Below are 27,687 nucleotides of genomic sequence, written 5' to 3'. Positions count from 1 at the left end.
CCCCCTTTATCCCTATCCCAGGTCAGTGCCAAGACCACCCCCTGCCCCTTAGACCCAGCCTATCAGGACCCCAAAACTCAGTGCTAGGAGGATGTGCACCTAACCCCCCCCCCCCAAGGGGCACCCCCAAATCTGCCCTCCCAAAGGCTGAGCCCAGAGCCAGGCACCCAGGGTCCTGCCCCTGCCTGGACCTACTGCACGCCCCCCCCCCCAATCAGACCTGAGAACCCCCCAAACCTCAGTGCTATAATGCCCCCATGTTGGCACCTGCAGCCACCAGGGGGCACCAGACTCCAGGCAGAGCCCTGTGAGGGCTGATCCTAGAGGAGTGAGGGGGAGATCCTGAGAGGACCTGATCCTGGGGCATCCTATCCTTGGGGTTATTGGGAGTGGCAGAAACAGGCATCAATCCTGTGGGGATCAATCTGAGGGGACCCCAGTCCAGGGTGCAGCCTGATGCAGGGGCCCTATCTTGCAGGGGGTTCTGATCCTGTCCCCTGCCCAGGGGGGCTCATCTGGCCAGGAGGCAGACACAGGCCACAACCACCTGGTAGGGCCGTGGCTCAAGGTAGAAGGCGCCGTTGTGGCTGGGACAGGGCTTTCGGTAGTAGACAGTGAGGCTGACATTCACGGGCATGGAGTTGCCCCCCAGGTGCCGGGGCTTCTGCAGCGAGAGACAATGGCGACAGCGGCAGCGTGCCTGCAGCAGGCGCTGGGGGAAGCGCGCGGGGTCACAGTCTTCCCTGGGGGCACAAAGGGGGCTGTTATGAGCTGGGGAGCCCCTGGGGGCCACATCAGAGCTCAGAGAGCCCCAAGGGCCCCTGGCCATGCCCGCACTAGGGACAAGACCCCTTTGTTCCAGTCCAGGGCAGCTGGGTGTCCTCCTCCCCCACAAGAACCGCTGCAAGGCCCCGCATCCAGTCCACCCATCCCACTGTGGGGACCCCAGTGCCCCCAGGGAGCCATGGGTTGGGCCGGGGGGCAGGCACTCACCAGAAGTCCCAGGGGGCGATGGCCCGTGCATTGAGTGGGCCGTTACGGTTGGCATGGCAGTGACTTTCTAAGCTGAGCCCTGAGCCAGGGGTAGTCAGGGTATTGCAGGACGGGGGCCGTGGGGCCTGGGGGTGCCCATAGCTGAGCTGGGCACCTGTCTTATCCACCTCGACTTGGCCACAGCAGTGTGAGGGGCTGAGGCAGTGCTGAGCCACAGCCACGGCCTGTAGCACCACGATAGCGGCCTGCAGGACAGAGAGCGGTGCGGGTTGGGGATGGGTGGTGCACAAAGGCTGGGGGTTAGATGGGGGCAATGGGGACTAAAAAGGTGGATGCATGGATGGGGGCAGGGGCTGGTGGCTACTCTGATGCACTTGCCCCATGGCATCAGGACCCCAGTGTCCACAGCCCGGAAGGAGGGAACTGGGCAACCCAGGACAGGTCTGCCTAACCGGGGGCCCAGTGAGGCAGGGGCTGGGAGAGACCTCAGGCATACAGGGTGCTCCCCTCCCCCATCCAATGCAGCCCTTGCAGACAAGAGAACCCAGGCATCTGGCCCCCCGGCCCCCACCCACAGCAGGGAGAGAACTCAGGCATCTGGGCTCTCCACCAGACCCCTCTCCCCTCTCAGAGGCCTGCAGAGAACCCAGGAGTCCTGGATCTTCTCCTTCCCCATCCCAGACAAAGCAAGAACCCAGGCGTCCTGCCTACCAGCCCCCTGCCCCTCTAACCCACCAGACCCCCACTCTCTGCCTAGAGCCAGGGCACCAGCAGAGCTGGGGTGGGGGTGATGGCAGGGGGCTGCAGTTCAGAACTGAAGGGCACCGGAAGGGCCAGGAGAGGATGGGGCTGCAAGTCCAGATTGAGGACCAGCAGGGTCTGGGGAGTGCAGGGGGTGCAGGTTGGGAGTGAGGGGCAACTGGAAGGCCTGGGAGGTTGTGGGTCAGGAATGAGGAGCACCAGCAAGGCTTCGAATCAAGTACAACCCAGGTGTCCTGGCCCCAGCCTCTTTACCCCAGTCCACCCCACCCCACTCCCAGAGCCAGGGAGAGGGCCCAAGGGTCCTGGGACTTACCAGCTTCATCCCTGAGGGTCAGGTCCTAGCACGGAGTGGTGTGTCTGGTGCTCTGATCATGCTGGAGCTGGGAGCCCTGGTTTTATGGACAACATATTTCCATCTTATCATCAAAATGCAAACTTCCCACAACCGCTTTTTCCTGGACACTCAGTGCTGACCTGGAGATTTTCCAAGCAGCCACAACATGCCAGGCCATCACAGATCTTGGGAGTGAGGGGCTCCAGCTGGCCCTGAGTGGAGCAGGGGGCTGCAGGTCCAGAGTGAGGGGCACCAGTAGGGTCAGAGGGCTGTGGATTGGGAGTGAGGGGTGCCAGCAAGGTCAGGAACAGGTGAACATGCAGGTTTCATAAATCACCACCTCCTGGAGTCCTGGGCTCCCTCAGCCTCTCTCCCTGGGCCTGTGGTTTTGGAAGCAAGAGACCCCACCATGAATCCCAGTACCCTCCCCCTCCCAGGTGGTGGTGGGGGGGGTCCCAGGTATCCAGGCTCCCCAGGACCACCTATATCCCCCTCTACAGCTATCCCAGAGCTGAGAAAGAACCCAGGTGTCCAGAACCCACTGCCCCACCCCACCCACCATGCCCCTCCCAGGGCTGGGAGAGAACCCAGGAGTCCCCAGGTACCCTGCTCCCAGCTGGATTTCCCCTCTGTCCCCTTCCTGCCCCAAGCGGCCTCCCCACCCAGGCCCCACCAGGGAGCCCCTGGGCACAGGCAAGCAGCCAGCAGTGGGCACCGGATGCAAGAGCAGGACCAGTCTGGTGGGCAAGCTCAGCCCAGGGTGGGGGAGCCGTATCTAGGTGTTTCCGGGGAAGCTGACTCCCACAGGCTTTTCCGACCTGGATGATTTGCATGAGGAGTCACCCATAGCGGTCAGGGACAGGCAAGCACAACAGGCCAGTCACCATGGCAACTAAACAAGGGGAGCCCTGGCCTGGAAAAGTTGGGGTTGGGGGAGTAGCAGGGGTTGCGGGTTGGGAGTGACGGGGGGGGCGGCAGTTTGGAAGTGACGGGCACCAGTAGAGCCAGGGGTGTAGGGGACTGTGGGTTGGGAGTGAGGGGCACTGGCAGGTGGGTGGTAGGAGTACGGGGATGTCGGGGAGTTTTGCTGACTCAGCAGGAAGGGGCAGTGACTCATCATCAGGACTGATTTAATTACCAGTTCATTAATAGTGTCACTGCCCAGCTCTGGTGACCTGTACTTACTAAAAAAACCCTGGCCCAGACCCAGGATTTTCCCAGCTCCAGGCAGGGATAGGGCTAGAGCCAGACACCTAGGTCCTCTTCCCATTCTGAGAAATCCCTGGGGTGTGCGGGGTCAACGCAGGGCTGGCGGCCTGGGCCTTGGACTCCTGGGTTCCACTCCGGTGGTGGGAGGGGGGCATGAGGTCTGGAGGCAGTGGGGTGGTGTAAGAGCAGGAGGGCCAGACATATGGGCTCTCTCCCCACTCGGGGTTGGTGGGGGTCCCAGTTCTGGGATGGGACGGAGGTCTCCTAGGCAGCTGGGAGCTCGGATGCCTGGGTTCTTTTGAGGAAGCTGCCTCTGGGGATCCACGTCTCCAGGCTGGGGCTCCCAGGGTCCCCTGCTGACCCGGGCTTCCAACACCCCTGGGCCCATAGAGCATAGCAAGGGGCTTTCTCCATCCCCTGCCCCGCACAGCCCAGCCCGCGTCGCTAGGACCCAGGGCTGGGAGTGGGATGAGACCAGGCTGTAATTCTATCCCTTCTCACCCTTCTCCTCCCTTCCCTCCTCCCCTGCCAGAGGGCTGGGAAAGAAAAGAAAGAAAGACACAGAAAAGAAGGAAAGAAAGGACTTGATTTTCTGGCACATTGGAGGCCCCTGGAAAGACAGAACGGGAAAGACACAAAGGAGGAGAGAAACCCAACCCCCCCTGCAGCCCAACCCAACCAAGAGGGAAAGAGAAGACAAAGTCCAGGCAAGTTGGCGAAGAAAGACGGGGAGCATGCAAGGCGCGGAGGGGAGGAGTGTGGGGACAGAGGGGGTGAAAAAGACAGGGAGGATGAGTCTGGGGGTGGGGGGAGGAAAGGAAGGAGGGAAAGGAGGAGAAAGTGACAGGGCCTGGCAGGAGGGCGGCAGGAAGGCAGTAGAGAAACTTTGGCCACGTTGAAGGGGTGGAGAGAAGGAAGAAGTGTGAAGGGGACAGCAAAGAAGGGAGAAGGAAAAAGGACAGCCTGAGGACGCTGCAGGACTGGGTGCTGAGGCGGGGAAGCAGGAACAGGGAAATGAAGGAGAACCTAGAATCTGCCCCCCTTGATCCTGGCCCCGGGCTGGGGGTGAGCAGGTGTGAGGGGGTGAGCAAGTGCCCCAAGAGAGATACCCCAAGACATGGCTGGTCACAAGAGCTGGGGACACTAGGGTTCCCTACGAATGGATCCATCAGTCCCCCTTGGGGGTGCTGCTGAGCTGTTAGAGATCCAAAGGGCTGTCTGTGCACACCTGTTTGTCTTTCTGCACATGCGCAAGTGCACACGCACACGTGCACACTGCTGCCTGTCTGTCTAGCCCCACTTACACCATCTATCCATCCCCATAGCTCCCAGCTGTCCATCCCCACCATCCATCAGCCCACCCACCTATCCATCCATCCCCATGTAGCCATGTCCTTCCTTCCATTCTTCCTTTCCTACATGCTGCCATGCACTCATCCATCCCCATGTAGCGCCCATGTTTTTCCTTCCCCACATGCCCTCCATGAACCCATCCATCCCCACACACTTTTCATCCATCCATCCACCCACCCCCATAGCCCCATCCATCCATCCATCCCTCTCTCCACATCCCCCTGTCCATCCCCCACACTCTCCCTCGCTACCTCCCTCTCTACCCAGGGTCAGTCTCGTGTGTACAAGTGTCCCCAGCTTCAACTCCGTGCCCCGACTCAGTTCCCAAAGCTGGGGCTCATCCGCCTCTGGTGCCAGGGGTTGGCTGGCCCCATCGGGAGCCCAGCTCTAGGGCTGGCCCCACAGCACCCAGGCCAACAGAGAACCCTGGAATTGTGTGGCCACTGGACAATTAATCCCAGGTCTTATCGGTGGCTGCCATCACCTCTTCAGTTCTTGAGCTCTCTGTACTTGCTCCTCTGCCAGACATCAACACTGGTAAATTCTTCTCTTCCCTGTACTGATTAAAAACCCTGAATTTCAGGACACAAACCCCTCCCCCCTCTTCATCTCCAGAATCCAGGGTGTGTTTCTCCACCCACAGTTCTCCACGTCCCCTTCCATAGGCCGACTGCAGGGCCTGCTTCCAGCTTAGAAACCTTGCAGTTTTGGGACGGTAACTGACCCCCACCCCTGCCCCCCCCTCAAAAAAAAAAAAAAAGAAAAAAACCCACCCACAACTCAGTGTTTAGTTTTTGCACAAACTTCTGGCTTTTTTCCCCCGACAACAAGAGTTTCCCCAGCCGTGTAAGGAGTTTGCAAACACCTCGGGTTATTTTAGGAGAACCTCTGGACATTTCCATTTGTTTCAAGGACCCATCGGCAGCTGGATTAGAGGGCAAACATTGAGTTATTGGAGCATAGCTGGATTCGGAGGCTCTGGATTGACTTGTTGGAGCTGGGGTGGGGAAGGAAAAGTTGGAAGACTTTTCCAGCCCTCCCCCTGTGTCCTCAGTTCTTTCTCCTCAAGGCTTGGGCGTTGCTCTGGGTTGGGTCCATGGGTAGACTCCAGCCCGGCTGGTATTTGAGGAGGAAAGATTGCAAACTCCTTGCAATTGCTTTGCAAATGCAATTGCAAAACACGGCCTTGTTCAAACGTGTTGAGTCCTCTCCACAGACCTCCCTGGCCTTTGGGCCTGTCCCCCTGGCTCGGGGAAGAAGGGGTGGGTGACAGGCTGTTTTCACACTGGAAAAAATGTGGAACAATTACAGGGATTTTGCCTTCCCAATGTCAGAGGAAATTGTAAATCCAAGAAAGTTTTTTGGGGGAGCTGTTGGGTTTTGGGGTTGTCCATCGGGCCAAAAATCTTATATTCTTGGCAAATCTCCTGGGAAGAAGGAATTTTCTCCTAGCATTCAAATGCTTTTAGAGGAGAGGAGCTGGATGCCCAGGGCCCCTCACAAAGGCAATGAGCCAACGGCTCGGATCAAGGGAGGCCTTGACGTCCTGCAGAAGACTGGGTGCTTTCTTCTCCTCTACGTCACTCCATTTCTGTCTTTCTCCTTCTTTCAGGCTTTCTTCCTCCTCCTTTCTCTCCGTGGCAGGAAGGACGGAACCATCCCGCCGGCTGGGCAATAATAGAGGCCTTGACAGGGAGGTAACGGGGAAGCCGTTACCTTCCTCTGCTCCTTTCATTCATTCGTTCCCCGCTCTTCTGCTCCTTGCCAGTGCTGGATCTGCGGAGGACAGCATGTGTGTAAGTACCACGCTGCTGGCTGGGAGCCGGGGAGTAACGGTCAGGGACAGGGCCCTGAGCGGGTGGGAAGGGGGGAGTGTGAGCTGGAATTTGGGGGGTACATGGCTGGGATAGGGGGGTCCTGGATGCTGGGGGGGGGAAGGGGGCGTGAGAAGAGAGACACACACAGACACCCAGATTCCTGAGTTTTGTATGTGTGCACGTGAAAGACTCAGACTCCCAAGTTGGGTATGCGTGGGTGAGAGAGTGTGAACATGAGAGTGTGCATGAGAGAGAGAGACCTGGACAGCTTGGTGTTAAGGAAGTGAGTGAGACATGAATTCCCGGGTTGTGTGCATGTTTAAGACTCCCACTCCTGGTGGGAGTGGGTGTGCACGCATGTGTGTCTGAAGCCTGGGCTGCTGGGGGAAGTGCTGAGTGTGTGGGTGTACACCCAGACTCCTGAGTTGTGTGTGGGTGGGTGTGTGTCTAAGGCCTGCACTCCTGAGTTGTGTGTGTGCACTCGTGTGTGCATATGTGGGAGGGGTGGGGGGTCTCCTCCATGCATCCCTGTCTCTATCTCTGTGGTCCCTGGAAAGCTTCACCCAACCTGCCCCCTCCCCGTGACACCCCCTGCCCTGCAGGCCCGGCTGGCGCGTGCGCTGTATGACAATGTGGCTGAGTGCCCCGAGGAGCTGTCCTTCCGCCGGGGGGACCTGTTGGTGCTGCTGCAGCCCGCAGCACCAGGCCCAGCTGGCTGGCACCTCTGTGCCCTGCACGGCCAGCCTGGCATTGTGCCTGCCAACCGCGTTCGCCTGCTGCCCGAGCCTGGGCCCCTGGACCCCAGCTCCAGCCCAGCCGGTGCCAGCCTCCATGAGGGGCATGGGAGACGCAACCATGAACCGCCGGAAGACAAGAAGGAGGAGGAGGAGCAGGGGGTGAGGACCTAGGTGTCCAGGAGGGCCCCCAGCCCAGCCTGGGAACCCAGGTGTCCAGGGTCTCCCTATGTCTTGTCCCCAGACCCGGACTGAGGGGACCCAAGTGTCCAGGCCTTTGACTAACCTCTGCCTCTTGCAGGTGTACGTGGTGCCCCCACCAGCCCGGCCCTGCCCCTTGCCCCTGGATGCCATCTACAATGTGCCCCGCGGTGCCCGGCGGGATGGGGACCCCGGGGAGGTGAGAATTGTGGGGGTTACAGGAGGGAAAGAAGGGGTGCTGGGAGGAGGCGGAGTCAGAAGGGGGGCATGGCCCCACCCCTCACCTGCTGACCCACCCCCTCACCCCTCAGGTGTATGCCGTGCCTTCCTCGCTGCCCTCGGCCCCCTACGACCTCCCCCCGACCCGCGAGGGCCCTGAAGGGCAGGAGGGGGAGCAGGATGAGACCTATGCGGCGCCCCCAGGCACCCTGCGCCGTGCCCCAGCCCTGCCCGACCTGTATGAAGCCCCTGAGGATGTGCTGGGGGGCGAGGGGGGTGTCTATGACCTGCCTGGGCCCCCCCCGGTGCCTGCCCCAGCCCCACCCCTAGAGCGGGCACTGGGGGCGCTGGGACTAGGCGAGGGGGGGAGGCCACGGCTGCCCTCAGCTGAGAGCCTGTCACGTCGGCCTCTGCCTGCCCTGCCCTCGCCTGGCGCCCCGCGGCGCTCTGGCAGCATACAGGCCCGGCCCCTGCCCCCACCCCCGGCCCCAGCTGCACCACTAACCCCACTAGGACTGGCTGAGGGTGATGGGCCCAACGAGTATGAGGGTATCCGGCTGCCCGACGAGTACGACTACGTGCATCTCAAGGTGAGTGGGGCCACGGCCTGCAACCTCCCACCTAGAGTCATGACCCTTGCCCTCTGACCCCCCATGCCAACTTAGGGCTGTGACCCCCATCTTCTGACCTGCACTCCAAGCTGAGCCTGGTACCCATGACCCTCATGCCAACTTGGGGCTTGACCTCTAACCAGCACACCATCCTGGGGCATGGATGCCTAGCTTCTGACCTGCGCTCCAACTTGGAGCTGTGACCTCTGACCTTTGCTCCTCATGCCAGTCTTGGCCCTGGCTTCTGACCCTCAAGCCAACTTAGGCCTGTGTTCATGACCCCATGCCTATTACATCTGGTCTTTTAACCTCTGAACAACATATACATGGTTACATGACTGCTCACCTCCGCCCCTCATACCAACCTGGGCCAATGTCCCCTTACCTTCGACCCTCATGCCAATCCAGACCTGGCTCCATGACCTCTGACCCTTGTACCAACCTAAGCTCATGTCCCCTGACCTCCAACCATCACAGCAATTTGGGCCTGCAATCTCTGACTCCCAACCCTCAAGGTAATCTGGTCCCAAGTGCGTGACCACTGACCTCCAACCCACACAGCCTGGGACCTTTGACCCTCCCACCACTCTGACTGTGGTTACATGACCCTTCACCTCTGACCCTCAGGCCAACCTGGGCCTGAGATGCACCCCCTACCTCTAAGTCTGACTGCCAACCTGACCTCTGGCCACTAACCCAGCTTTGTGGTCTGCCCTACTACCTTTGCACTATGACCTACACTAACTTTTGCCCTGTCCTATGACCTTTACCCTGTCCCAGTGTGACCCCTCATTCTCATAGTCTATGTCCCCAACCTCTGACCAGGATTTTCCACCCCATTTCTCATCCCAGCAGGGTACAAACAGATCCCAGCCCCTGAATATGGACCAACCCACCCCCAAGGACTTGCCGGGACCTGGGATCAAACCTGAGACCCCCCCACTACCGAAGGAGGAGGTAGGAGATGCCCTCCCCAGACACCTGGGTCCCATTTGTGGACAAGATGCATGGTAACCTCCTGGATACCTGGGTCCCACTCCCAGCTGAGTGGGTGAGGGACCTTCCAGACATCTGGGTTGCATGTGAGTGGGCCTGATCCCCTCCCCACCCCTGCAGGAGGAGGTGCCGCGCCCTGGCCCCGAGGACGTGCAGCTGCTGCAGTTCTACGCAGGGCAGTGCCAGGGCCACTACACAGCGCTGCAGGCAGCCATGGCAGCCCTGCTGACCAGTGCCGAGGCCCAGGAACCGCCCAGTGCCTTTGTGCCACATGGCAAACGCGTCATCGTCACAGCGCACAAGCTGGTGTTTGTAGGAGACACGCTGGCCCGCCTGGCCTCCTCTGCACCAGTGCGAGCCCACGTGGGTGCCGCAGCCGGGTCACTGTGCCAAGCGCTACGTGAGGCTGTGCTGGCTGTCAAGGGGGCTGCCTTGAGCTACCCCTCTGCCTCTGCCGCCCGCCTGCTCCGCCAGCGTGTGGCCGAGCTGGCCCGCCGTGCCCTGGCCTTCACCAGCCTGCTGGGGGCACTGGCGCCCTCCTGACCCTGCTGACCTTTAACTTCCAGTGGCATCAGTTCACTTTGTCTTTGACCTCTGGCTCAACCAGGGCCACTGACCTGACTTCTGACCTCTGACCCTTGGTATGAGCTCAGCGTGCTGGACCTCTGGTATCACATCTGTCTCCGCTGAAAGGTGCCGCTGGCCTGACTTCTGACCCCAGTGTGCTGGATCTCTGGCCTCTGACCTTCAACTCCATTTAGGTGCCTGTGGGCAACACCACTCACTTGGCCTCTGACCATGGGCATCACATCCATACCCCCCTAGAGGTCCTGCTGCCTTGAACTCTGACCCCTGATGTGAAATCAGTTCCCACCCCCTGCAAAGCTCTGACCTTTGATCTGCATTGCCTCACGGCCTGACCTCTGGACCCTGAAATCTAAGCACTGAGGTCATCTCAGTGCCCCCTGCAGCCTGCCCTCTGGAGCCATCCCAGTACCCAGGACATATGACCTTCTCTGACACACTTTGACCCCTGCCTTGTGATCTCCAGTGCTGGCCAGTGCCTTGATGGACAATGGTGCTTGCCTGACCTCCGCCCTTTGACCTCTAGTGACATCTCCATGCCCCAAAAGCCAGGACACTCACCTCCACTTGAGAGCTGAGCCCTTCCTGAACTCCCCAATCATCACTGCCCTGTGACCTCCGATTCCCCCCACCCCCCAGGCATTCCCAAAGAAAAAGATGCTCATGGGATCTCAAACTCTACCAAGTGACCTCTGACCCCTGCCTCATATCCAGTGTTCCAACCTAACTGTAACCTCTGATCCCTGCTCTGATCACTGACCCCTAATGTAGGTCCTTTGACCCACAAAAGTATTTGACCATTCCCCTCTGCACCTGAATCAGTGACCCCCACCCCGCCCCATCACCATCTCCAGCAGCCCCTCCCACATGCTCACCTGCTGTGCTCCAAACCAAAGAGCCCTGTGACCTCTGCTCTCAGAAATCACTGACCCTACTTGTAGGGTCATGAGCACCATACTTTCTATACTGAAAGCTCTGGACCCCTATTGATGGACCCTCCCAAGCTAGGGACCCTCCTAGAATTTGGGGTGTCAGGGCAATACCAAAGAATTGAGATATGAGAAAGAAGCAAGGGATCATGGGAGAATGGCCAATGCCAAGAGGAAGTAGGGGTTCATGGGACATTGGCCAAGGCCAGGAGAAACCAGAATGCTATAGTAAAACAACCAATGGCAAGAAGCAGCAAAGGATCGTGGGAGGGGGAGGGGGGAGCCAATGCCAAGAAGATGCAAAGGACCATGAGAGGATGGTGTTTTCAGCAGGGAGCAGAGGATCATAGAAAAACAGGAGACAAGAACAACCCAGGGAAGGGGCTAATGTTGGGGGAGGAATCAGGGGAGGCCCAGAGGCTTCTGGGGGGATGCAAGAGGATTGTGGAAAACTCCTGGCTGCCCCCACAGCTGACAGCAGGAAATTCATTGCCCCCAAAGGTTTGTCTCAACCCCTCCTCCTTTCTCTCAGGAAATATTTTTTCTAGGTTTGTAAATAATAAATTAATTAAAAGAAATGACCCCAAGTTTGGATTGAGAGCCTGGGGGACCCTCCCAGCCACCCCCAAGAAGCTGAGAGCATATGAGGGGACCAGATTGAAGGATGGGGCTTGGTGGGGGGACCCAGGATTTGGGGAAGGGGCAGTCTGGTCATTAGCAGGATGGAGGCAGCAAGGGAGACCAGAGGAGTCCATCCCAGAGATGTTCCCATGAGGTGGAGGTAGCATCCACCCCTCCCCATGCCTTTAATTCCCCATCACAAGCCACCCAGTGCCAGGGGGACTGTCATGGGGAGGCCTTGGGAGGGATCTGGAGTGTAAGTGGCACAGCATGACAGTAGGTTTGTGGGGCATCTCCACAGTCATCAAGGCTATGCCTGGAGGCCACCAACCACCTCTAATCCAAGGACTGCCCAAAACTAAATCCCTCCAAATGACCCAACACACCCACCAGCAACAGGTCAAGACAAGGGTCCTGCTACCTACCCGTGCAGATAACTTACTAGCAATTTTCAAAGGAGCATACCCTGATCTACAGAATGCAAAAATACCACTATGCTGTTCCCAACCCCCAAATACGGCCATCACACTGACCCCAAAGTGTCCTCAAGACAGGAAGTAGTGGGTTTTGTTGGTTTTTGGAGGGGTGGGGTTTAAATGGTCAGGAACCTCAGCGCCAAACAAGATGAAACCCCCAACATTGGGCATGGCAAAGCTCCCAAGTCAGTGGTACGCTTGGAGTGACGTTGGCACCAGTGGTCCAAGAACTAAGAAGATGAAGGGATTCTTGGCGCTAGACTGGAGCAATAAGTTGGGAGAAATGTTTCAAGCTTTGGGAGACAGAAGGCCCTTCTTCAAGAATTGCCTTCGGCAGGGGGTTAGACTAGGTGCTAGCTCCTGAAGTCCCTTCCAACCCTTATTTTCTATGAGTCTAAGCACCATTGAGGGTAGGGAGGAAATTCCTTCTGAACCGGAACTGGTAACCAACTAATGGCCTGAACCCACGGATAACCAGACATCCACCAAGCTACAACCAAACCCAGGGAAAACAAATCTGTCTCATAGACATTAAGCCTGAAGTCCCTGTGCAAGCAAACCATCCCTTCTCTAAACCCATTCAGGTAAACCTAGAAACACTTCAATCTCATTACCACTATTGCTGGGCTTTGGAAGGCCCCATTTCCATGTTGTACCAAAAAGCCTTGTTTCCCGTAGCAAATGTACCTGTTGCCAATTCATCTGGTGTCAGAGTCCCTCCAAAGCTGTTTGATAAGGAGAGATCTCCCTTCCCTTTGCCATCTCTGGGGCCTTTCTTTGTATTTGCCCCAGTTCAATTTTTTTTTTAAAAAAATATGGAAAAACAGAACAGCTCATAGCACCTTGTCAATGGCTAATGGCTATGAAGTATCACTTTGGCAGTACTGAATACACCCGACTTGACATGCCCAATGGGTGGGGTGGGCTGCTTAATATTCGTGGCTCACAGTCATCCTATGGTCCCTCTCTTCCTCAGAAATCCCCGTTACTGGTCCCCAAGGGCATGACTTCAAATTGAACTCTGCTCTCCTCCTACAGCCAGGTTGTAAACCTTCCTGTGTGACAACTGCAGTCTTCTTGTGGTCTCACATTTCAGATTCACAGACTTACAGTTTAGGGCTGGAAGAGACCTTGTGAGATCATCACAAGAACATACTTAGTTCAAAGGCCAAGCTCACTGTTAAAAACATCACAGGATCATGGAAAAGGACAGCTGGATGGGACCTTGCAAGGTCATCTATAAAAATATCATGATTCTATAGTATCACGAAGGGTGTGGACCAAGTGAATGGGAAATTTGTTCACTGAGTCCCAGAACACTAAAACCAAGGGGCACCCGTTGACATGCGGAGGAGCGAGGTTTAAAATTAGCAAGAGAAAGTCTTTTTATGCAACAGATAGTTAACTTCTGGAATTTGTTGCCACAGGAAGGGGTGGAGGCAGAGAGCAGAGTCAGGTTCAACTAGGGACTGGACCATGGATGGTGGATCAATCAGCAGCTACTGTACAGAATGGTTAGAGACACTTCCTCCAGAATCTTTCAGTTTCATAGTTGTTAGGGGCTGGAAGAGACCTTACAGATCAGGTCCAGTCCCCCTGGATTTAGGCAGAAAAGACCACTGGGGTCAGATGATCCCAGCAAGGTGGGCATCAAGACACCTTCTGAAAATCACCAGGAAGGGTACTGAAAAGGGCACAGATCACACTATAGAGATATCCAGTTCAATATAGCATCCACTTCTGCCATTGCTGGAAACAGGCTATTGGCCTAGATGGACCACTGGTATGACCCCATGTGACACTTGCATTATCTAGTCCAGCCTTCTGCTCAAGACAGGTTCATCCCTGACTCAACCATTGCAACAGAATCTCTAACCTGCTCTTGAACATTTCTAGGGATGGAGATCCCACCCCCTCTCATCATGACCACCCTCATTATCATAAACTTTCTTGTCTGCAACCTCCAAGTGCAACAGGGACAACTGAGGCCAATGCTCCCAGTTCTGTGCCCTACAGCCATAGAGAAAAGATCATCTCTGTAATCACCCATCAGGTATCTGAAGATTTATCAAACCTCCCATTGCCTCTTCTCCTGACTAAATCACCCTAACCCTTACAAGCTTTCCTCAGTCTTACTTTTCAGGTCCATTAAATCATTTTTAACACACTGTGCTGGACTTCCTAATCTGGCTATTCTTGAAGTTTAAGGCCTCCAAACTAGGAATTGTGCTCTACAATAGAGATCCCTAGATCTCCAAGGAACATGCTGGTGACCATCCTCTACCTAACAACTTTCCATGTCACCTGCTGGAGTACCTCTAGGATTAAATTCCCCCATCCCTGCCATTTTTGGTCAATGGTTTCAGCAAAAAACTCAGAATCAAAACCTTGGCACTTCCCTTCCCACAAAAACAAAGAAAGATGCTATGTTCGCTTTTGCCCCGAAAGGAAAACTACCCAGTGCTAAAGGAGTCACTGCTCTATCACTATTCTGGAACGGAAATCCAACAGTTCATACAGCCCAGCATCCAGTCTCCAACAGAACTGAAGGTTGAAGGGCACTGAACAAGATAGGACTGTTCATGCCCTCCATTATTGGCTTAGATACAAGAAACATCTCCAACTAACATGTTTATCTACCTTCAGTTAGTTTAGTCCTTTTTTGAACCTGGCTCTGCTATCTGCTTCAACCACATCCTGCAGCAATGAATTACACAGGTTAACTAGGCATTGTGTAAAAACAAGCAAACAAAAAAAACCCCCTTTTTAGGTTTTAAACCTGTCCTCTACTCATTGCAGTGGTATCTTGTCACTTGAACAAGTTACCTGTTCACTTGGTCCACAACTTTCCTGATTTTATAGGCCCTCTCCTCAGCCTTCTTTCCAAACTAGAGTCCAAGCCTACTTTGTTTCTCCTGGTATGGGAACTGCTCCAGGGCCTTGATCATTTTGGTTGTCCTTCTCCAGACCTTTTCTAATTTTACTACATCCTTTCAGAGATGTGGAGACCAGAACTGCACCCAGTAGTCAAGAATAACTCTTGCATGTAAACAGGACCATATATGCCTTTGAATGAACAGAAGGTACAGCACCTTCCTTCCCACCACAGCCCCCACAGGCAGCACTCTGGAAGCCTTTTGCTCCCACCTTTGATTAATTTGCAATTTCTGTAATTCATGCCCTCAAATCACCTAGCTCCTCAGCTACCTCTTCATCCCTATTGAAAGAGGAAAAGGACATGTTCACCTCTGGGACCATGTCCAAGTTACCATCCATCTCCATGCCGTCTTCAGCGTACAGGGCCTCACTTCTGCCCTCCTGGTTCTTGCTTAATCACCCAAAGGATTTTTTGATCAAGTTCCTAAGCAAGGCTCAGGCCTGCTCCTTAACCGCAGAAGGGCTCCCTCCTTGCTGGTGATCTCTTGTTGTCCATGTAGACCCACTGCTCACTCCTGAACAGCCTGCTTGAAGTTTCAATCAGCTGCACTAGGTCAGCATTTCCCTCTTGCTCAGGCTGGGAATCTCCTTAAGGGCATTCATGTTTTGCCTCAAGTCGTTTTTTGTTGCTTCCACATTTGAGCCCCATCTCAAATCCAAACCAAGTTCCTTTGCTGCCTTTATTTCTCAGAGCTTCCTCCCACCCCAGGCTGAGATGCAAGTACCTGTTGCAGAGCTGTTTATAGCCATTACCGAAAACCCATAAGTGCTGCCACCCAGCCTTGACCAAGACACCAAAGCATCCAAATCTACACGTCTGGGCACTAGTCTTTCTTCCAAAAACATCTTTTATTTTTTTTTCCTGCCCTCTTAACATTTTTTTTTAATTTCTATTTTCTTCCTCCCTCTTCCCCCCCAGCCCTTCCCCTCCCCCAGCCTGGAAATAAAAATAAGTCAGGGAGGGGGGAGGGGAAAAAAAAAAGCAGCACCCCCAAAATTATTCTTCTCCCACAGACTCCCGCCCTACTCCCCCCCCTCTGAAAAAAATATTTTAATCTGGTCTCAAGAGCTTCCTGGCGCTTGAAGATTCCTTCAAGGCTAAAGACACCTGCAAAGATAAAGACACTCAAATACAGCATGTAACACAGCCCACCCCAGGGAAAGAGGGAATGCAGCAGTAAAGGGTGGGGAGGAGCGGAAGGAGAGTGCAGGGGGACATGGGGCAGGTGCCACCCTCTTCAGTCAGGGCATGAGGGGAAAAGGGGAGGGAATGAACAAGTCAGTGAGGGAGGGGTGGCTGTATGCCACTGTCCCACCCAGCCTGATGGGGCTGGGGGAGGGGGGAAAGCAAATGACAAACAGGAGAGAAAGGAGTTGAGACCCTCCCTGTGCTGGCAGGGAGAGGGTTAAAGAAAGAACATATGGGAAGCGACAGAGCCGGTGTCAGGGGACAGCCAGGCCCTTCTCCCCCCCAGCCCCCACCCCTCCACACACTCTGTGGGACCCCCAGAGAACTGGAAGAACAGGAAGAGAAAGACGTGTGTGGTGGGGAGGCATCAAGACATGCAGGCTGCTGAGGTGGCGGGGGGGGAAGGAAAAACCCTGCAGGCAGCGGGAGCTACCCTCCCAATTTCTCAGCCCGCAGGGAAGTAGGGGGCAAGAGACAGAGGGGGGTGTCTAGGGAGGGCAGAGAAGAGGAGTGAAGCGCGCGGGCGGCCATGCCCCCCGCCCCAGGCCCGTGAGCGCAGCCCTGGCTCAATGCAGACAGCTGTGCCCTCCCCACAGTATTTTTTTTTTTTCCATCATTGTCACATTCTTCTTTTTTTTTTTCCTTTTTTTTTTTCTGTCCTTCCTAAAGAACACCTCTATTTTTTTTTTTTTTTAGTAAGGGGAATACCATGAGGTCGCTCTAGCCCGGCCCCTGCGAAGAGAAGAACAAGGGAACGGGTTAACAGAGGAGTAGAAAACAGAGAATGGGAAGAGACAAGAATGTGCCAGAGAAGGCAGGAGCCCCGACTTCCAGCAATGGGCCCTTCCTTTCACAGAGCAGGTGCTTCTAGAACCAGGCTCCCCACAACGCCCACTTCCCTTGCGAAGCTGGGATGCAACCCAGGTGTCCAGGGTGCTGGCCTCTCTTACTCTAACCCAGCCCGGCCCTCTGCCTTCCCTGTGTTGGGCCAGAACCCAGGAGTCCTAGGTCCCAGCCTCCCTGGGATGTTTCTAACTTGCCACTCCCACATGCCCTTCCTGCAGCTGGGATAGAACCCAAGAATCCTGGCTCCCAGTTCAACCTCACTCCTCTCCCACAGTCAGACAGGAACCCAGGGGTCCTGGCACCCATCCCCTCCCCCACTACCCTCCCAGAGCTAGAGAGAAAGCCCAAGTGGGCTGGGCCCCCCTGGCTTGCCCTGCCGGACCTGTACGCGCGCCCGCGGGGTCTGCTGTAGCCGCTGTAGAACCGGGCCCGGGAGCTACTGTAGCCAGAGCCACGGCCTCGGTACCGGGTCCGGGGGAAGCCACGGTCTGTTGTGCTGATGCCAGGGCGGTTGGTTCTTTTGGGGATCACCTGGATGTCAGAAAGAAGAGATCAGAGGAATCGAGGCAGGGGACAGCAAATTGAAGCCTAATATCAGCTCATATCCTAAAGCATCATAGAATTATAGAAAATGAGGGCTGGAGGTGACCTGAGGAGGTTGCATCTACTCCAAACCTCTGCTCAAAGCAGGACCAGCCCCAACTACATCAGCCCAGCCAGGGCTCTGTTGAGTCGGGCCTTAAAAACCTCCAAGGATGGAGATTCTGGGTGACCTGTTCCAGTGCTTCACCACCCTCCTGGTGAGAAAGTTTTTCTTAATATCCTACCTCAACCTCCCATGCTGCAACTTGAAACTGTTGCTCTGTCATCTCCCATCTCTAAAAACAGTACAGTTTGATCCTCTTTTGAACACCCCTTCAGGTAGTTGAAGGCTACTATTAAATCCCCTCTCAGTCTTCTGTTGGCTCATATTTATCTTAGTGTCCACAGTCACTCCCGAGTCCCTTTCTGCAGAGCTGCTGATTGGCTAGTCAGTCCCCAGCCTGCACTGGTGCATGGGATGCTATTGGGTAGCAGATTTAAAACTAGCCAGAGAGAATTATTTTTCACACTGTGAGCAACTCAGCCAGGGAAGTTCTTGCCATGAGAGGTAAGGGAAGGCTGCGAGTTTAACCCAGCTCAAAAAGGGGACCGGACTAATCCTCAAATAAAAGGTCCATCAGCTGGTGTTAAACAGTAGATTGGGGCAGGTGCAGGAAGAAGAGGAGCAGGGAGGGGGACATGCCCTGTTCAGTCTCCCCCCATCTACTCTTGGTTGCTGTGTGAGATAGGTCTACTCAGCCCCTGGCACACGTTACATTAATCACTTAAGTTGATACTTGTCCACAAATGAATGCAATTAAATGACAAGGTAAAATGAGGAATAAACCACAATGTTATTCCACAAAAAATGTGCAATAACTTTGGGGCTGGTTCCTATCATGACATGAACTGAACGTGCAGCAGAGCTGAGACCCCATGCCCCAGAGCACACCTCTGAGGCTGGGAGTCTGATCAACTGACTTGTTCTCTCAGCTATGGGGAAAACTTCAGACACATGGATGCACCATGGGAACCTGGGTCAGCTGACAGGGCTCCCAGCCTTGGGGCAGGAGCCTTGGGGTTAGGTTATAATCAGCTGACAGGGCTCCCAGCATCACAACTTCAGGCTCTCCCTGCATCAGTAGAGCATGATAGAATATGATCCTCAGTTCAACCATCACACCTCCTATCACACAAGTGCAGTATGCCAGCAAGAAGTGTGACTGTGGGGATTACACATCAGATCCTATCACACCTTTGCCTGCTTATCTACATAGGGCTTTTGCTGTGTTGGTGCTGAGAAGTGACAAGCCCCCCTGGTTTGTCATTAAAAGGCCTATAACAACCTAATAAATGAAGGACAAGAAACAAGAGAACCAGTGATGGGAGTTCAGGTCCCAAGTTACTGTATTTACTCCCCCTTCCCTCCCCAATAGCATGGGGAGAAAAGCCCATCTTAGATTTGCATACAAAGATGGGGGTGGGGTGGATGGACGGGAGGCAGACAGGATGGGATGGGTACAGGTGGCTGCCGCAGTTCTGACTCTGACCCACAGCAACTATCTGTCCCTCCCTCAGCAGCTTCTGCACCCTTGCACAACACACTGTGAGGCACAGCTCAGCTCTGGCTAGTTTCCTTCCTAGGCAGAGCCCATGGAAACGCTGTCCCCTGCCTGGCAAGTCAACAGCACTGGGAGGAAACAGAGCCTAAGCAGCACCTGACAGCAAAGGAGGGGGATGGGGAAGGGGAACAGACCACCTAAATCATAGAAAATGAGGGCTGAAAGAAACTACAAAAGTCACATAGTCCAATCCCCTGCTCAAAACAAGACCAGCCCAACTAGATCATGCCACCCAAGGCTTTGTCTACCCAGGTCTCTAAAAACCTCCAAGGACGGAGATTCCACCACCGCTGTAGGTAACCTATTCCCCCGCCTGCTTTACTATGCTGCTGGTGAGAAAGTTTTTCCTAATATCCAACCTAAACTGTCCTTCCTGCATTTTGAGACTAATTGCTCCTTGTTCTGAACCCAAGCCACTGCTTTCCCTGCTGTATCAGTGACATGGAACAAACTGAAAAACAACCCTCCAATAATTAGATTCTCTACTGGGAAAATTACAATAAATTCATAAAATTTCCATATACAGAATCCAATTAAAAGGTCATTTTAAATTCAGGTCATCTTAGATTTGGGTAAATACGGTAAAAAGGGGGAAGACCAAATGGAGGCCATTAGCCAGCACCAGTGCCCCTCGAACGGCATGAAACACAACATAGGGCTCAGCTGACATACAATCAGACCCCACAAATGGCAGTTCATCCTCTCAGAAGATCTTAGCTCTGGGGGACATGGATTATAGATGCCAAGGACCTGGTGAGTCCTAGATAGCAGGGATCAGAGGCTCACCTTGATCTGTCTGCCTCTGAACAGGGATTCATCCAGCGCCATTGATGTCCGTACAGACTCCTTGTCAGAGAACTCGATGTAGGCAAACCTGTGAGATAGGGAAAACATAAGTATTCAGAGGGGGAGGCATGGTCCTAGATATTACACCCTTCAAAAAAACATCTGGCCTTGGGTTACATAGGGCAGGGCTCCTTTCCAGCACCTCCCAGGGTCACCCAACCCCCAGAGCAATCCCTACTCACCCCTTGGGGTGCCCGCTGTACTTGTCACACAGAATGGTGACACGGTTGACAGAGCCGCAGCCATGGAAATGGGCTTCTAATTCTTCAGCAGTTGCCCCATAATCTACCTGTGGGAAGAGTGGAGGGGGTATGAGGTTGAGAAACTGGGCCCAGGGTCCACCGACACTCTCCTCCGCACATAGCCCCATGCTTACATTGCCCACGTATATGGACCGGGCATCAGCCTCCATTTTTTCCTCCAAAGACATGATGACCGGACCAGCTGAGGGAGGGAAGGCACAAAGCAGGGAGTTAGCAACAGGGGGTATCATGAGCCAGATTTCCCTTGCAAGACGCATGTTCTCCCCCAATCCGTCACCAACCCTGCAGTTTCCAAGGCAGCTGGCTCAAAAGAAACCAGGACAAGGCAAACAACAGGGAGTTGGTGCAAAACCTACAAGAATGCAATGGGGCTGATATGAGACTCGTGCCAGGGGTGAGCACGTGCCAAAAGGGACATGAGAAGCCACGCGAGTCAGGGCAGGGCACAAAAGAGACAGGCAGTGCAGTGACAGGGAGGGCAGGGAACAGAAGGCAGAGCAGAGCAGTCAAAGGGTGTGGGGCAGGAACCAGAAGGAAGAGTGACCAAAGGAGCACAAGGCAGGGATTGGAAAGCAGAGACAGGCTGATGGGGCTGGAAATAGAAAGCAGGGCAGGGGATGGAGCACGGATCAGAAAACAGAGCAGTAGACAGGAGGAGGTAAAGGGTCAACACGATGGCACCAGACTGATTGCTGAGCTACCCTGGGCTGGCAGGTCCCAATGCTCAAACAGCAGCACTTGGGGAAGTGGGACTGGCACGCTTACCGTTGCCCGGTGGGGGGCTCATGTTCATCTGCTTCTCCACTTCATTCTGCAGCTCTTTCAGCTTCTCAGCCTCCTCCTCCATTTCTCGGACCCGGGCCTTGATAGCTTCTAGTTCCTGCAGGGAGGTGCCAGGGTTGGTCTAGTCCCCCCTCCCCTTCTGCCTACCCTGGATCCCCAACCCTGACCCATGGGATCCTCTTAACCCTGCTCCCCACCACCCTCTGATTGGCCACGATGCCCCCCTCACTCCCACATGACCCCCATACTGCCCCATGTGATGCCCTTCCTCACCCCACCATGACCCATGCACTGCGACCTGGTCCTTTACACCCTCCCCCCCCCCCCCCCCCCCCCCCCCCCCCCCCCCCCACCGCAGCACAACCCTCCCTTATTGGCCACTCCAGCCCAGCGCCCCTCCCCCTCGCGCCCCACGTGACGTCTCACCGGGTCCTCGATGGCGGAGTCCCCCGCGTCACCCTCGCCCAGCCCCGCCTCCTCTTCCAGCTCCTCGCCGGGACCGTGCGGGCGCGGGTGCCCAGTGGAAGCCATAACCGGGCCGCCCCCGGCGCCGCCCCGCGCTCCCCCGCCCCGGCCCCCCCCCGCGCCGCCCCCCCCGGCCGCCGCCGCCAGCAGCAGCTCCTCGTCCTCGTCCTCGTCGTCGTCCTCGGCGCCGCGGCCGCCGCCCGCCCCGGCCGCCGCCGCCGCCGCCGCCACCGCCTCCGCCCCGCCGGGCCCGTTGCCGAAGGCCGCAGGCTCCCCCGCCCCGCCCGCCGCCGCCGCCTCCCCCCCTGGGCCCGCCGCCGCCCGTCCCCGTGCGGACGCCATGGTCGCCCGCCCGCTCGCCGCGCCGCGCCGCCTGCCCGCCGGCTGCGCCCCGCCCCTTCCGCTCGCGGTCCCATTGGGCAGCGCTCCCGTCGCTCTGAAGAGCCGCCGCTACCATTGGCTGGAGGATGAGCGAGGGGGCGGGGAAAGCGGCCTGCTCCTTCCTATCCCGCCCCCGCGGAGCTCCGTGGGAGGGCGGAGCCGTCGCTCTGAAGAGAAGACGCTCCCATTGGCTGGCGGAGGGGAAGGGGGTAGGGGATTGGTGGACTGAGGTAAAAAATAGGGAGGGAAAAGGAGGCTTTCTGTTCCCTCAGCTGAGCGTCCATTGGAAGGTGGTGCCGCCACTCGGAGAGTGCCGCGGGAGGATTGGCTGCCTAGGGGAGCGGGGGGTTGGTAGCGAACGGCCTGGCAGCGAGAGCCCGGGAGGGGTCGGGGAGGGGGCAGGAGGTATTCAGAAGGGGCGGGCGCCTGAGGTTGAGGCAGCTGCCAGTCAAGCCAGTCTCGGTAGTTGATTGGTTCTTTTTTGTAAAACGGTGGACGGGGGGGCGCAGCGGCCGCCATCACTCCGATCCGATTCGGCGTCCCGGCTGCCGATCAAAAATCCCGGTGACCAGGCCTCTCTGTACCCGCCCCCCGGCCCAATGTGGTTGGTCAGTGTTCCTGTCAGTCACATGCAAGCAGGTGGCAGTCACAGACCCTCGCTCCCAATTGGCCAAATTGCCTCTTCTCCTCTGCCTTGGCTGGACAGAGCAATCTTAGCGCTACCTCCTGATTGGTCAAGGCCGCTTCAGTCCCTCCCATGCCAGTGGCAGGCGCCGCTGTCGGTCAAACGGGGCTCAGACCGCTGATTCGCTGGTGGGCGGGGAGAGGCGTCTGATTGGCTAAGGCGCCTGTGTTCCCGAGTCCCTATTGATGGATGGTCAACGGGGAAACCCAATGCCAGTAGCAGATTGGCTGCCGGCCGAGGAGGAAAATTGGCGAAGTCCCTCCTAGCTGATCCCTTAGTATCTGCCTGCCCTCATCTTTGACCCTTTCACCTCCCATCTCAGCCTGGATTCATCCTTGGCATTTGACCCTACATCCCCGTTACATCACATCTCCCCCTCCCCTCGGACACCTGGGTTTGCGCCCCTGCCCCAGTGTTGGGCACCAAGGCCAGGACCTGGCGCTTCTTGCCTCAGTTTCCCCTTCCCCAAATCGGGGGGGGGGGCTGCCGTGCCCTAAGGGAGGGCCTTGTAGGGGGATTCATTAGTGTTACAAGGGAAAACTGAGGCTCCAACTGCCCTCAGTGCCACAAGATGCCTGCCAGGGTCATGTGACCCCTCTGGGGCTGCCTCAGTGGAAGAGGGGACAAACATGGCTGCCCTCAGTATGACCCATTGAAGGCCGAGGCCCAGAGGCCACAGAGAGGTTGGGGCTCCCACCTCTTGGAGCCCTGCATCCTCCCTCAGCAACATGACTGCCCTCCCACTTGCCCCTTGAAGGGGGAGGGGCCATATTGGGGGCACCATTCTCAGCCCCAAGGCAATGGACATGGTAGGCCAAGAGGCTCACCCTGCTGACAGGAGGCCAACCCATTGGCATCAACCCAACATGGCCACCCATTGGCAACAGCATTGGTATGATGGCTTGAGGGGCAGGGCCCTGCTGCCTTACCGCTGCATGGAGGCAACATGGTTGCCATAGGCACAGCCAGGGGACCAACATGACTGCCCTTGGTGTGAGCGGGCGCTGCCCTACCCCCAAGTGAGGGGGATGGGGTAGCAGGAGAAGACTGCAGCCTGGGCATCTCATTCATTATTCATATGCCAGCATCTTCTTTGCATGATTAATGACTCCAGAAACTCGTTAGCCTCTTAACCTGGCCGGCCCCTAATGATGTGGGTACTGTATCTACATGGTGCCCCTCACTCCTAGCCCACAGGCCTGCTGCTGCCCTTCACTCCTGAATAGCAGCCTATGGGTGTCCCTCAGTCCCAGCCTGCAGCCCTCTGCCCCCCCTGGTACCCCGCACACCTGAGCCACAGCCCAGGTTTGTTGGGGGGGCATGGCAGTCCCGGGCTGGTTCTGGGCTTCCATTAGCTATTTCGCCTCCTTTATTATTGATCCTGGTTGCTGGCCTTTTGCCTGGCAGGAACTTGCTGTTCCAGGCTTGCCTGGAGGCCTGGGTCCCTTCTGCCTTAACCCTTCATGCTCTGGGGGAGCTCCCTGCTGCCTTCTGCTCTCTCCCCATTCCCCCACAGGGCTGATCAGGGCTGAGGGTGGGGAGGTGATCCCCAAGTAGATTTGCAGGCTGCTGGGATGGATGGATGTTGAAAGAAAGGCAGGAGGAGAAAGAGAATAAAGGTGGGAGGGAGGAGCTGGCACAAATCGGTCAGAACAGGCAGAAGAGAGAGGAAAGGAGAAAGCCTGTTGGTGGAAAGGGAGATCAAGATTCAGGGCCAGGCGGAGCAATACATCACATGTAGGGAGAGACAAGAGACGGGAGCCCTGGCATCTGAGAAGGCAGAGGGCGGAGGGACGGAGACAGAACCAGGCAGCGCTCAGAAGGACAGAGACCAGGAGGAAGACAGTGCGACGAAGAGACAGGCCCAGACAAAGGAACGGAGTCGAACCCACTGGAAGGAAGGAAGGTGAAAGACCATCTGATGGAGAGATATGAGGCAGAGCCTTGCTGAAGGGACAGCACTGGGCTCTGGGGAGGCAGGGAATGTGGAAGACCACATAATGGAGGAATAGGGAAAGTAACGAGTAGCTCAGGGGAAGAAAGAAATGTGGACAACTGACTGACTGAGAGAGACAAGACAGACCCAGCCAGAGGGGTAGACCCTGGCACACCGGAAGGTGGAAGATTGCATGACGGAGAAACAGCTTTTGTGAAGCTGGAGAAAACAAGACAGGCCCCAGGTACAGAGAGAACCTGAAGAAGGGAGTGCAGAAGGCAGTGTGACGGAGAGAACGCGCGCAGGACAGGGCTCTGATGGAGGGCTAAGGCTGGGCTGGCTGGAAAGAGCGAGTGTGGGAGGACACGGAGCCCAGGTGGAGTGAAGGGCTGGGAAGGAGGGAACATGCCAGGTTGGTGATGGAAAGATAGGACACAGAGCCTGCCGAAACAAGACCTTCAGAAGAAGAGAGTGTGTCTGGCCAGGGACGGAGGAACAGAAGGACGTGGGGCCTGGGGCGAGAAGGTTTGGAAGGAGGGAATGTGGCAGGCTGTGACAGATGAATAGGAGTGCACAGAGCCTGATGGAGTGAGAGGTTTGGGAGACAACGTGGCAGGCCAGAGACAGGAGCGCACGGAACCTGGTGGAGTGACAGGTTCGGAAGAAGAGAACAGGGAAGCCGGTGACAGAGGGATAGAGGGGCACGGCCTGGCAGAGCAAGACTCGGAAGGAGGGAAGGTGGCAGGCCTGTGACGAAGGAGGAGAAAGACACAACGCCCAGCAGAGTGAGCGCAAAAAGGAAGGAGGGTGCCCAGCCAGTGACAGAGAAAGGGGGCCATGGCAGGCACCCCCTCGCCACCGCCACGGGGTGACATCCCGCGCAACCTAAGCTACATTGCAGGGCTGTACGAACGCGCCTACTACCGCATCGCACGGCCCAGCCTGGCGGACGACTCGGAGGACTCGGAGGCCGAGGGCCGCTCACGCCGCTCTGCCCGGCCCCGTGCCCCCCGGCTCCGTGCCCGCCGGACCCGCACCCGCCAGACCCGTCGGGCTCACTCTGCCCCACCAGGGCCAGGGGCGGGGCATGGGGGGGGCTCAGGGCGGGCACGCAGCCCCGGGGCACGCAAGCGGGTACGATTCGCCGATGCACTGGGGCTGGAGCTGGCCAGTGTGCGGCAGTTCTGGCCAGCCCAGCTGCCCCAGGTGCCTGAGCGTGTCCAGGCCCAGCTACGGCGGGACTCCCTCAGCCACTTCCCACCCTGCCTGCCCTACATCAAGGTGAGGGGTGGAGCTATGGGATTGCTTGGGGGTGGGGCTACAGACTGGAGAAGTAGGGGGATGGCAGGGGGCTGGGGCTAGAGGCTGTGGGGGCTGGGAGCAGGGGCTATGGGATACTAGGGGTGGGGCTACAGGCTGGGAGGTGGGCCTAAAGGCTGGGGATGGAGCTGCAAGTGTGTTAGAGCAGGGCTATAGGGGGGCCTGTGGCTACAGGCTATGGGGCGAGCTATAGGATGCTGGTGGGGTGGACCTATAGGCTGGGGGAAGGACTATAAGGGTGCTGGGGATGGGGCTATGAGGCAACTGCGCGGTGGGCCTACAGGCTGTGGGGGCAGGGCCATGGGGGATGAAGTGTGTGGCTACAGAAGGTAGGGGCAGTGTATGGCCACCCATCACCGCTGACTACTGTCTCTCTCCCCGGCAGGCAAGCAGTGTGGCAGTGCCATGGGCATGGGCAGCAACGGAAGCAGAGATGGGGGCACGGCTGGCAGCGCAGGCGGTGGCACTGGAAGGGGCACGGGCAGAGGGGGTGGGCGTGGCGGGGACACTGCATGTGCTGGACCTGGCCTATGAAAAGCAGGTGAGCGTGCGCTACACATGGGATGGCTGGGCCAGCCAGTGCGAGGCCCCAGCTGCCTATGCTGGCCCCACGCCACCCCCTCCCGGTGCCTGCCCATCCGCTGCGCCTGGTGTTGACCGTTTTGCCTTCCGCCTGCCACTACCGCCGCCTGGTGCCACCCTGGAGTTTGCCCTGCGCTACCGTACTGCTGGTGCCGAGTTCTGGGACAACAATGAGGGCCACAACTACTCCCTGCGTCCCGCCATGCCACTTGCTGGCTCCCCCCGTGAGCTGCCCCCTAGTCCCCTGCCCCTTCCTGACTGGAGCCGTTTCACCTAGCACTGCCCCAGTCCCCATCAGGACCTCCACCCAGCTCATGTCCCTCACCCAGACCACTGGTCTTTGGCCCCGCAACCCTTACCCTGCATCCTCCACACCCCTCTTCCTGCAGGCCCACAGCCTCAGGGGGGACCCTGGACCCAGCCTCCAGCCACAGCCCTGCACATCCCAGCACACCCCACGTGGGACCCCCTCCCCATGATCCCATGAGGCCTGTGACCCCTGCACTACACCCCACTCCGCCAGCCAGGAATACCAGCCTTGGCCCTAGGATCTCAGGCCCCAGCCAGGACCCACAATCCCAGGCAGGACCCTGTCCCCAACCAGGACCCCTGCAGCCCCAGCCAGGCCCCCCAGCTGCACTACAAGATGTCCCAAGATGCACTCTGCCTAGAGGCATCCCCCACACACACCCCTAGCTATGGTCTGATGGGGGGCAGGACTCCCCCTCTGGCCCTGGGGGCAAGGCTAGTTACACCTGGGGGGGTATAGCCACCAGAGGCTCCTCCCACCAGAGGAGAGGCACCCCAGCATGGAGGATGCTAGGCATGGGTGCACCACTGCCACGGAGGCCACACTGCCTGACAATAAAGCCAATGAAGTCTAGACTGGCTGAGCTGGCGTCCCCAGTGTTCATCTGTCCAACCACAGTGCGGGGCTGCCTGGGGTGTCTCTGGGACCCCTGGGGGTGGGGAGAGAACCCAGGCATCAGGGCTCCCAGCCACAGCCAGAGAGGCGGGGGTGCAAGGGGTGATGCATGATAGACCCCTGCCCCACCTCCAGACATGGCTATTGCCCTGCCTCTGTTTCCCCACATGACCCTAGAACTCGGTGGGGGGGGCACCCGAGCAAGGGGCAAAGGGAAATGGAGGTCTTGAGGCTGTTACCCCCCTAGCCCTACTGGTGCCCCTCACTCCCGACCTGCAGCTCCCCCCACCCCCTTGCTCCCTCCCCCACCAGGAAACCAGGGCACAGCTGCAGAAAACAAAAGGGGGAGGGATGAAGGGAACCCTGGCGCTCGGGTTCCTAGCCCCTCCCCCCGCCCTTTCACCTCCCAGACCCCGCTCCCCGCCCCCCCACGGGAACCCAGGCGTTCAGGCCGCCTCCCCTCCCCCACGCGGGGACATCCGGGG

At 57.2% G+C, this 27,687-nt stretch overlaps 4 protein-coding genes across 5 annotated transcripts; 2 read left to right on the top strand and 2 right to left on the bottom strand.

The window, feature by feature from the left end:
• Positions 1-293: 293 nt before the first annotated feature.
• Positions 294-2,558, bottom strand: IL25 (interleukin 25). The gene is made up of 4 exons (XM_090053652.1): positions 2,230-2,558; positions 2,069-2,144; positions 994-1,238; positions 294-743 (listed from the first exon to the last, which is right to left on the bottom strand). The coding sequence occupies exons 2-4, from the start codon at positions 2,075-2,077 to the stop codon at positions 512-514; spliced, it is 486 nt and encodes a 161-aa protein (XP_089909778.1). The 5' UTR covers positions 2,078-2,144; positions 2,230-2,558; the 3' UTR covers positions 294-511.
• A 1,255-nt stretch (positions 2,559-3,813) lies between these two features.
• On the top strand, positions 3,814-16,625 carry EFS (embryonal Fyn-associated substrate). Of its 2 annotated transcripts, none has more exons than XM_090055378.1 (7): positions 3,814-4,005; positions 6,264-6,447; positions 7,071-7,364; positions 7,504-7,602; positions 7,715-8,212; positions 9,089-9,190; positions 9,350-16,625. In XM_090055378.1, exons 2-7 carry the CDS (start codon positions 6,442-6,444, stop codon positions 9,770-9,772), a joined length of 1,422 nt encoding a protein of 473 aa, XP_089911504.1. In that variant the 5' UTR covers positions 3,814-4,005; positions 6,264-6,441; the 3' UTR covers positions 9,773-16,625. The 2 variants fall into 2 exon arrangements, with proteins under 2 accessions (XP_089911504.1, XP_089911503.1); XM_090055377.1 differs by having other exon boundaries at positions 9,086-9,190.
• PABPN1 (poly(A) binding protein nuclear 1) lies at positions 15,806-21,493 on the bottom strand. Its single transcript, XM_090055379.1, has 7 exons — positions 21,335-21,493; positions 20,891-21,005; positions 20,239-20,306; positions 20,045-20,151; positions 19,803-19,890; positions 17,195-17,343; positions 15,806-16,698 (listed from the first exon to the last, which is right to left on the bottom strand). The coding sequence occupies exons 1-7, from the start codon at positions 21,437-21,439 to the stop codon at positions 16,659-16,661; spliced, it is 672 nt and encodes a 223-aa protein (XP_089911505.1). The 5' UTR covers positions 21,440-21,493; the 3' UTR covers positions 15,806-16,658.
• A 224-nt stretch (positions 21,494-21,717) lies between these two features.
• PPP1R3E (protein phosphatase 1 regulatory subunit 3E) lies at positions 21,718-27,593 on the top strand. The gene is made up of 2 exons (XM_090055381.1): positions 21,718-25,656; positions 26,081-27,593. The coding sequence occupies exons 1-2, from the start codon at positions 25,213-25,215 to the stop codon at positions 26,552-26,554; spliced, it is 918 nt and encodes a 305-aa protein (XP_089911507.1). The 5' UTR covers positions 21,718-25,212; the 3' UTR covers positions 26,555-27,593.
• Positions 27,594-27,687: the final 94 nt, after the last annotated feature.

This window comes from Crocodylus siamensis, chromosome 6 (assembly GCF_052110815.1).
Source record: "Crocodylus siamensis isolate JL-2025a chromosome 6, ASM5211081v1, whole genome shotgun sequence".
Taxonomy (NCBI): domain Eukaryota; kingdom Metazoa; phylum Chordata; order Crocodylia; family Crocodylidae; genus Crocodylus; species Crocodylus siamensis.
The sequence above is the reverse complement of the archived record's forward strand: the minus strand, read 5'-3'. Positions and strand labels throughout refer to the sequence as shown.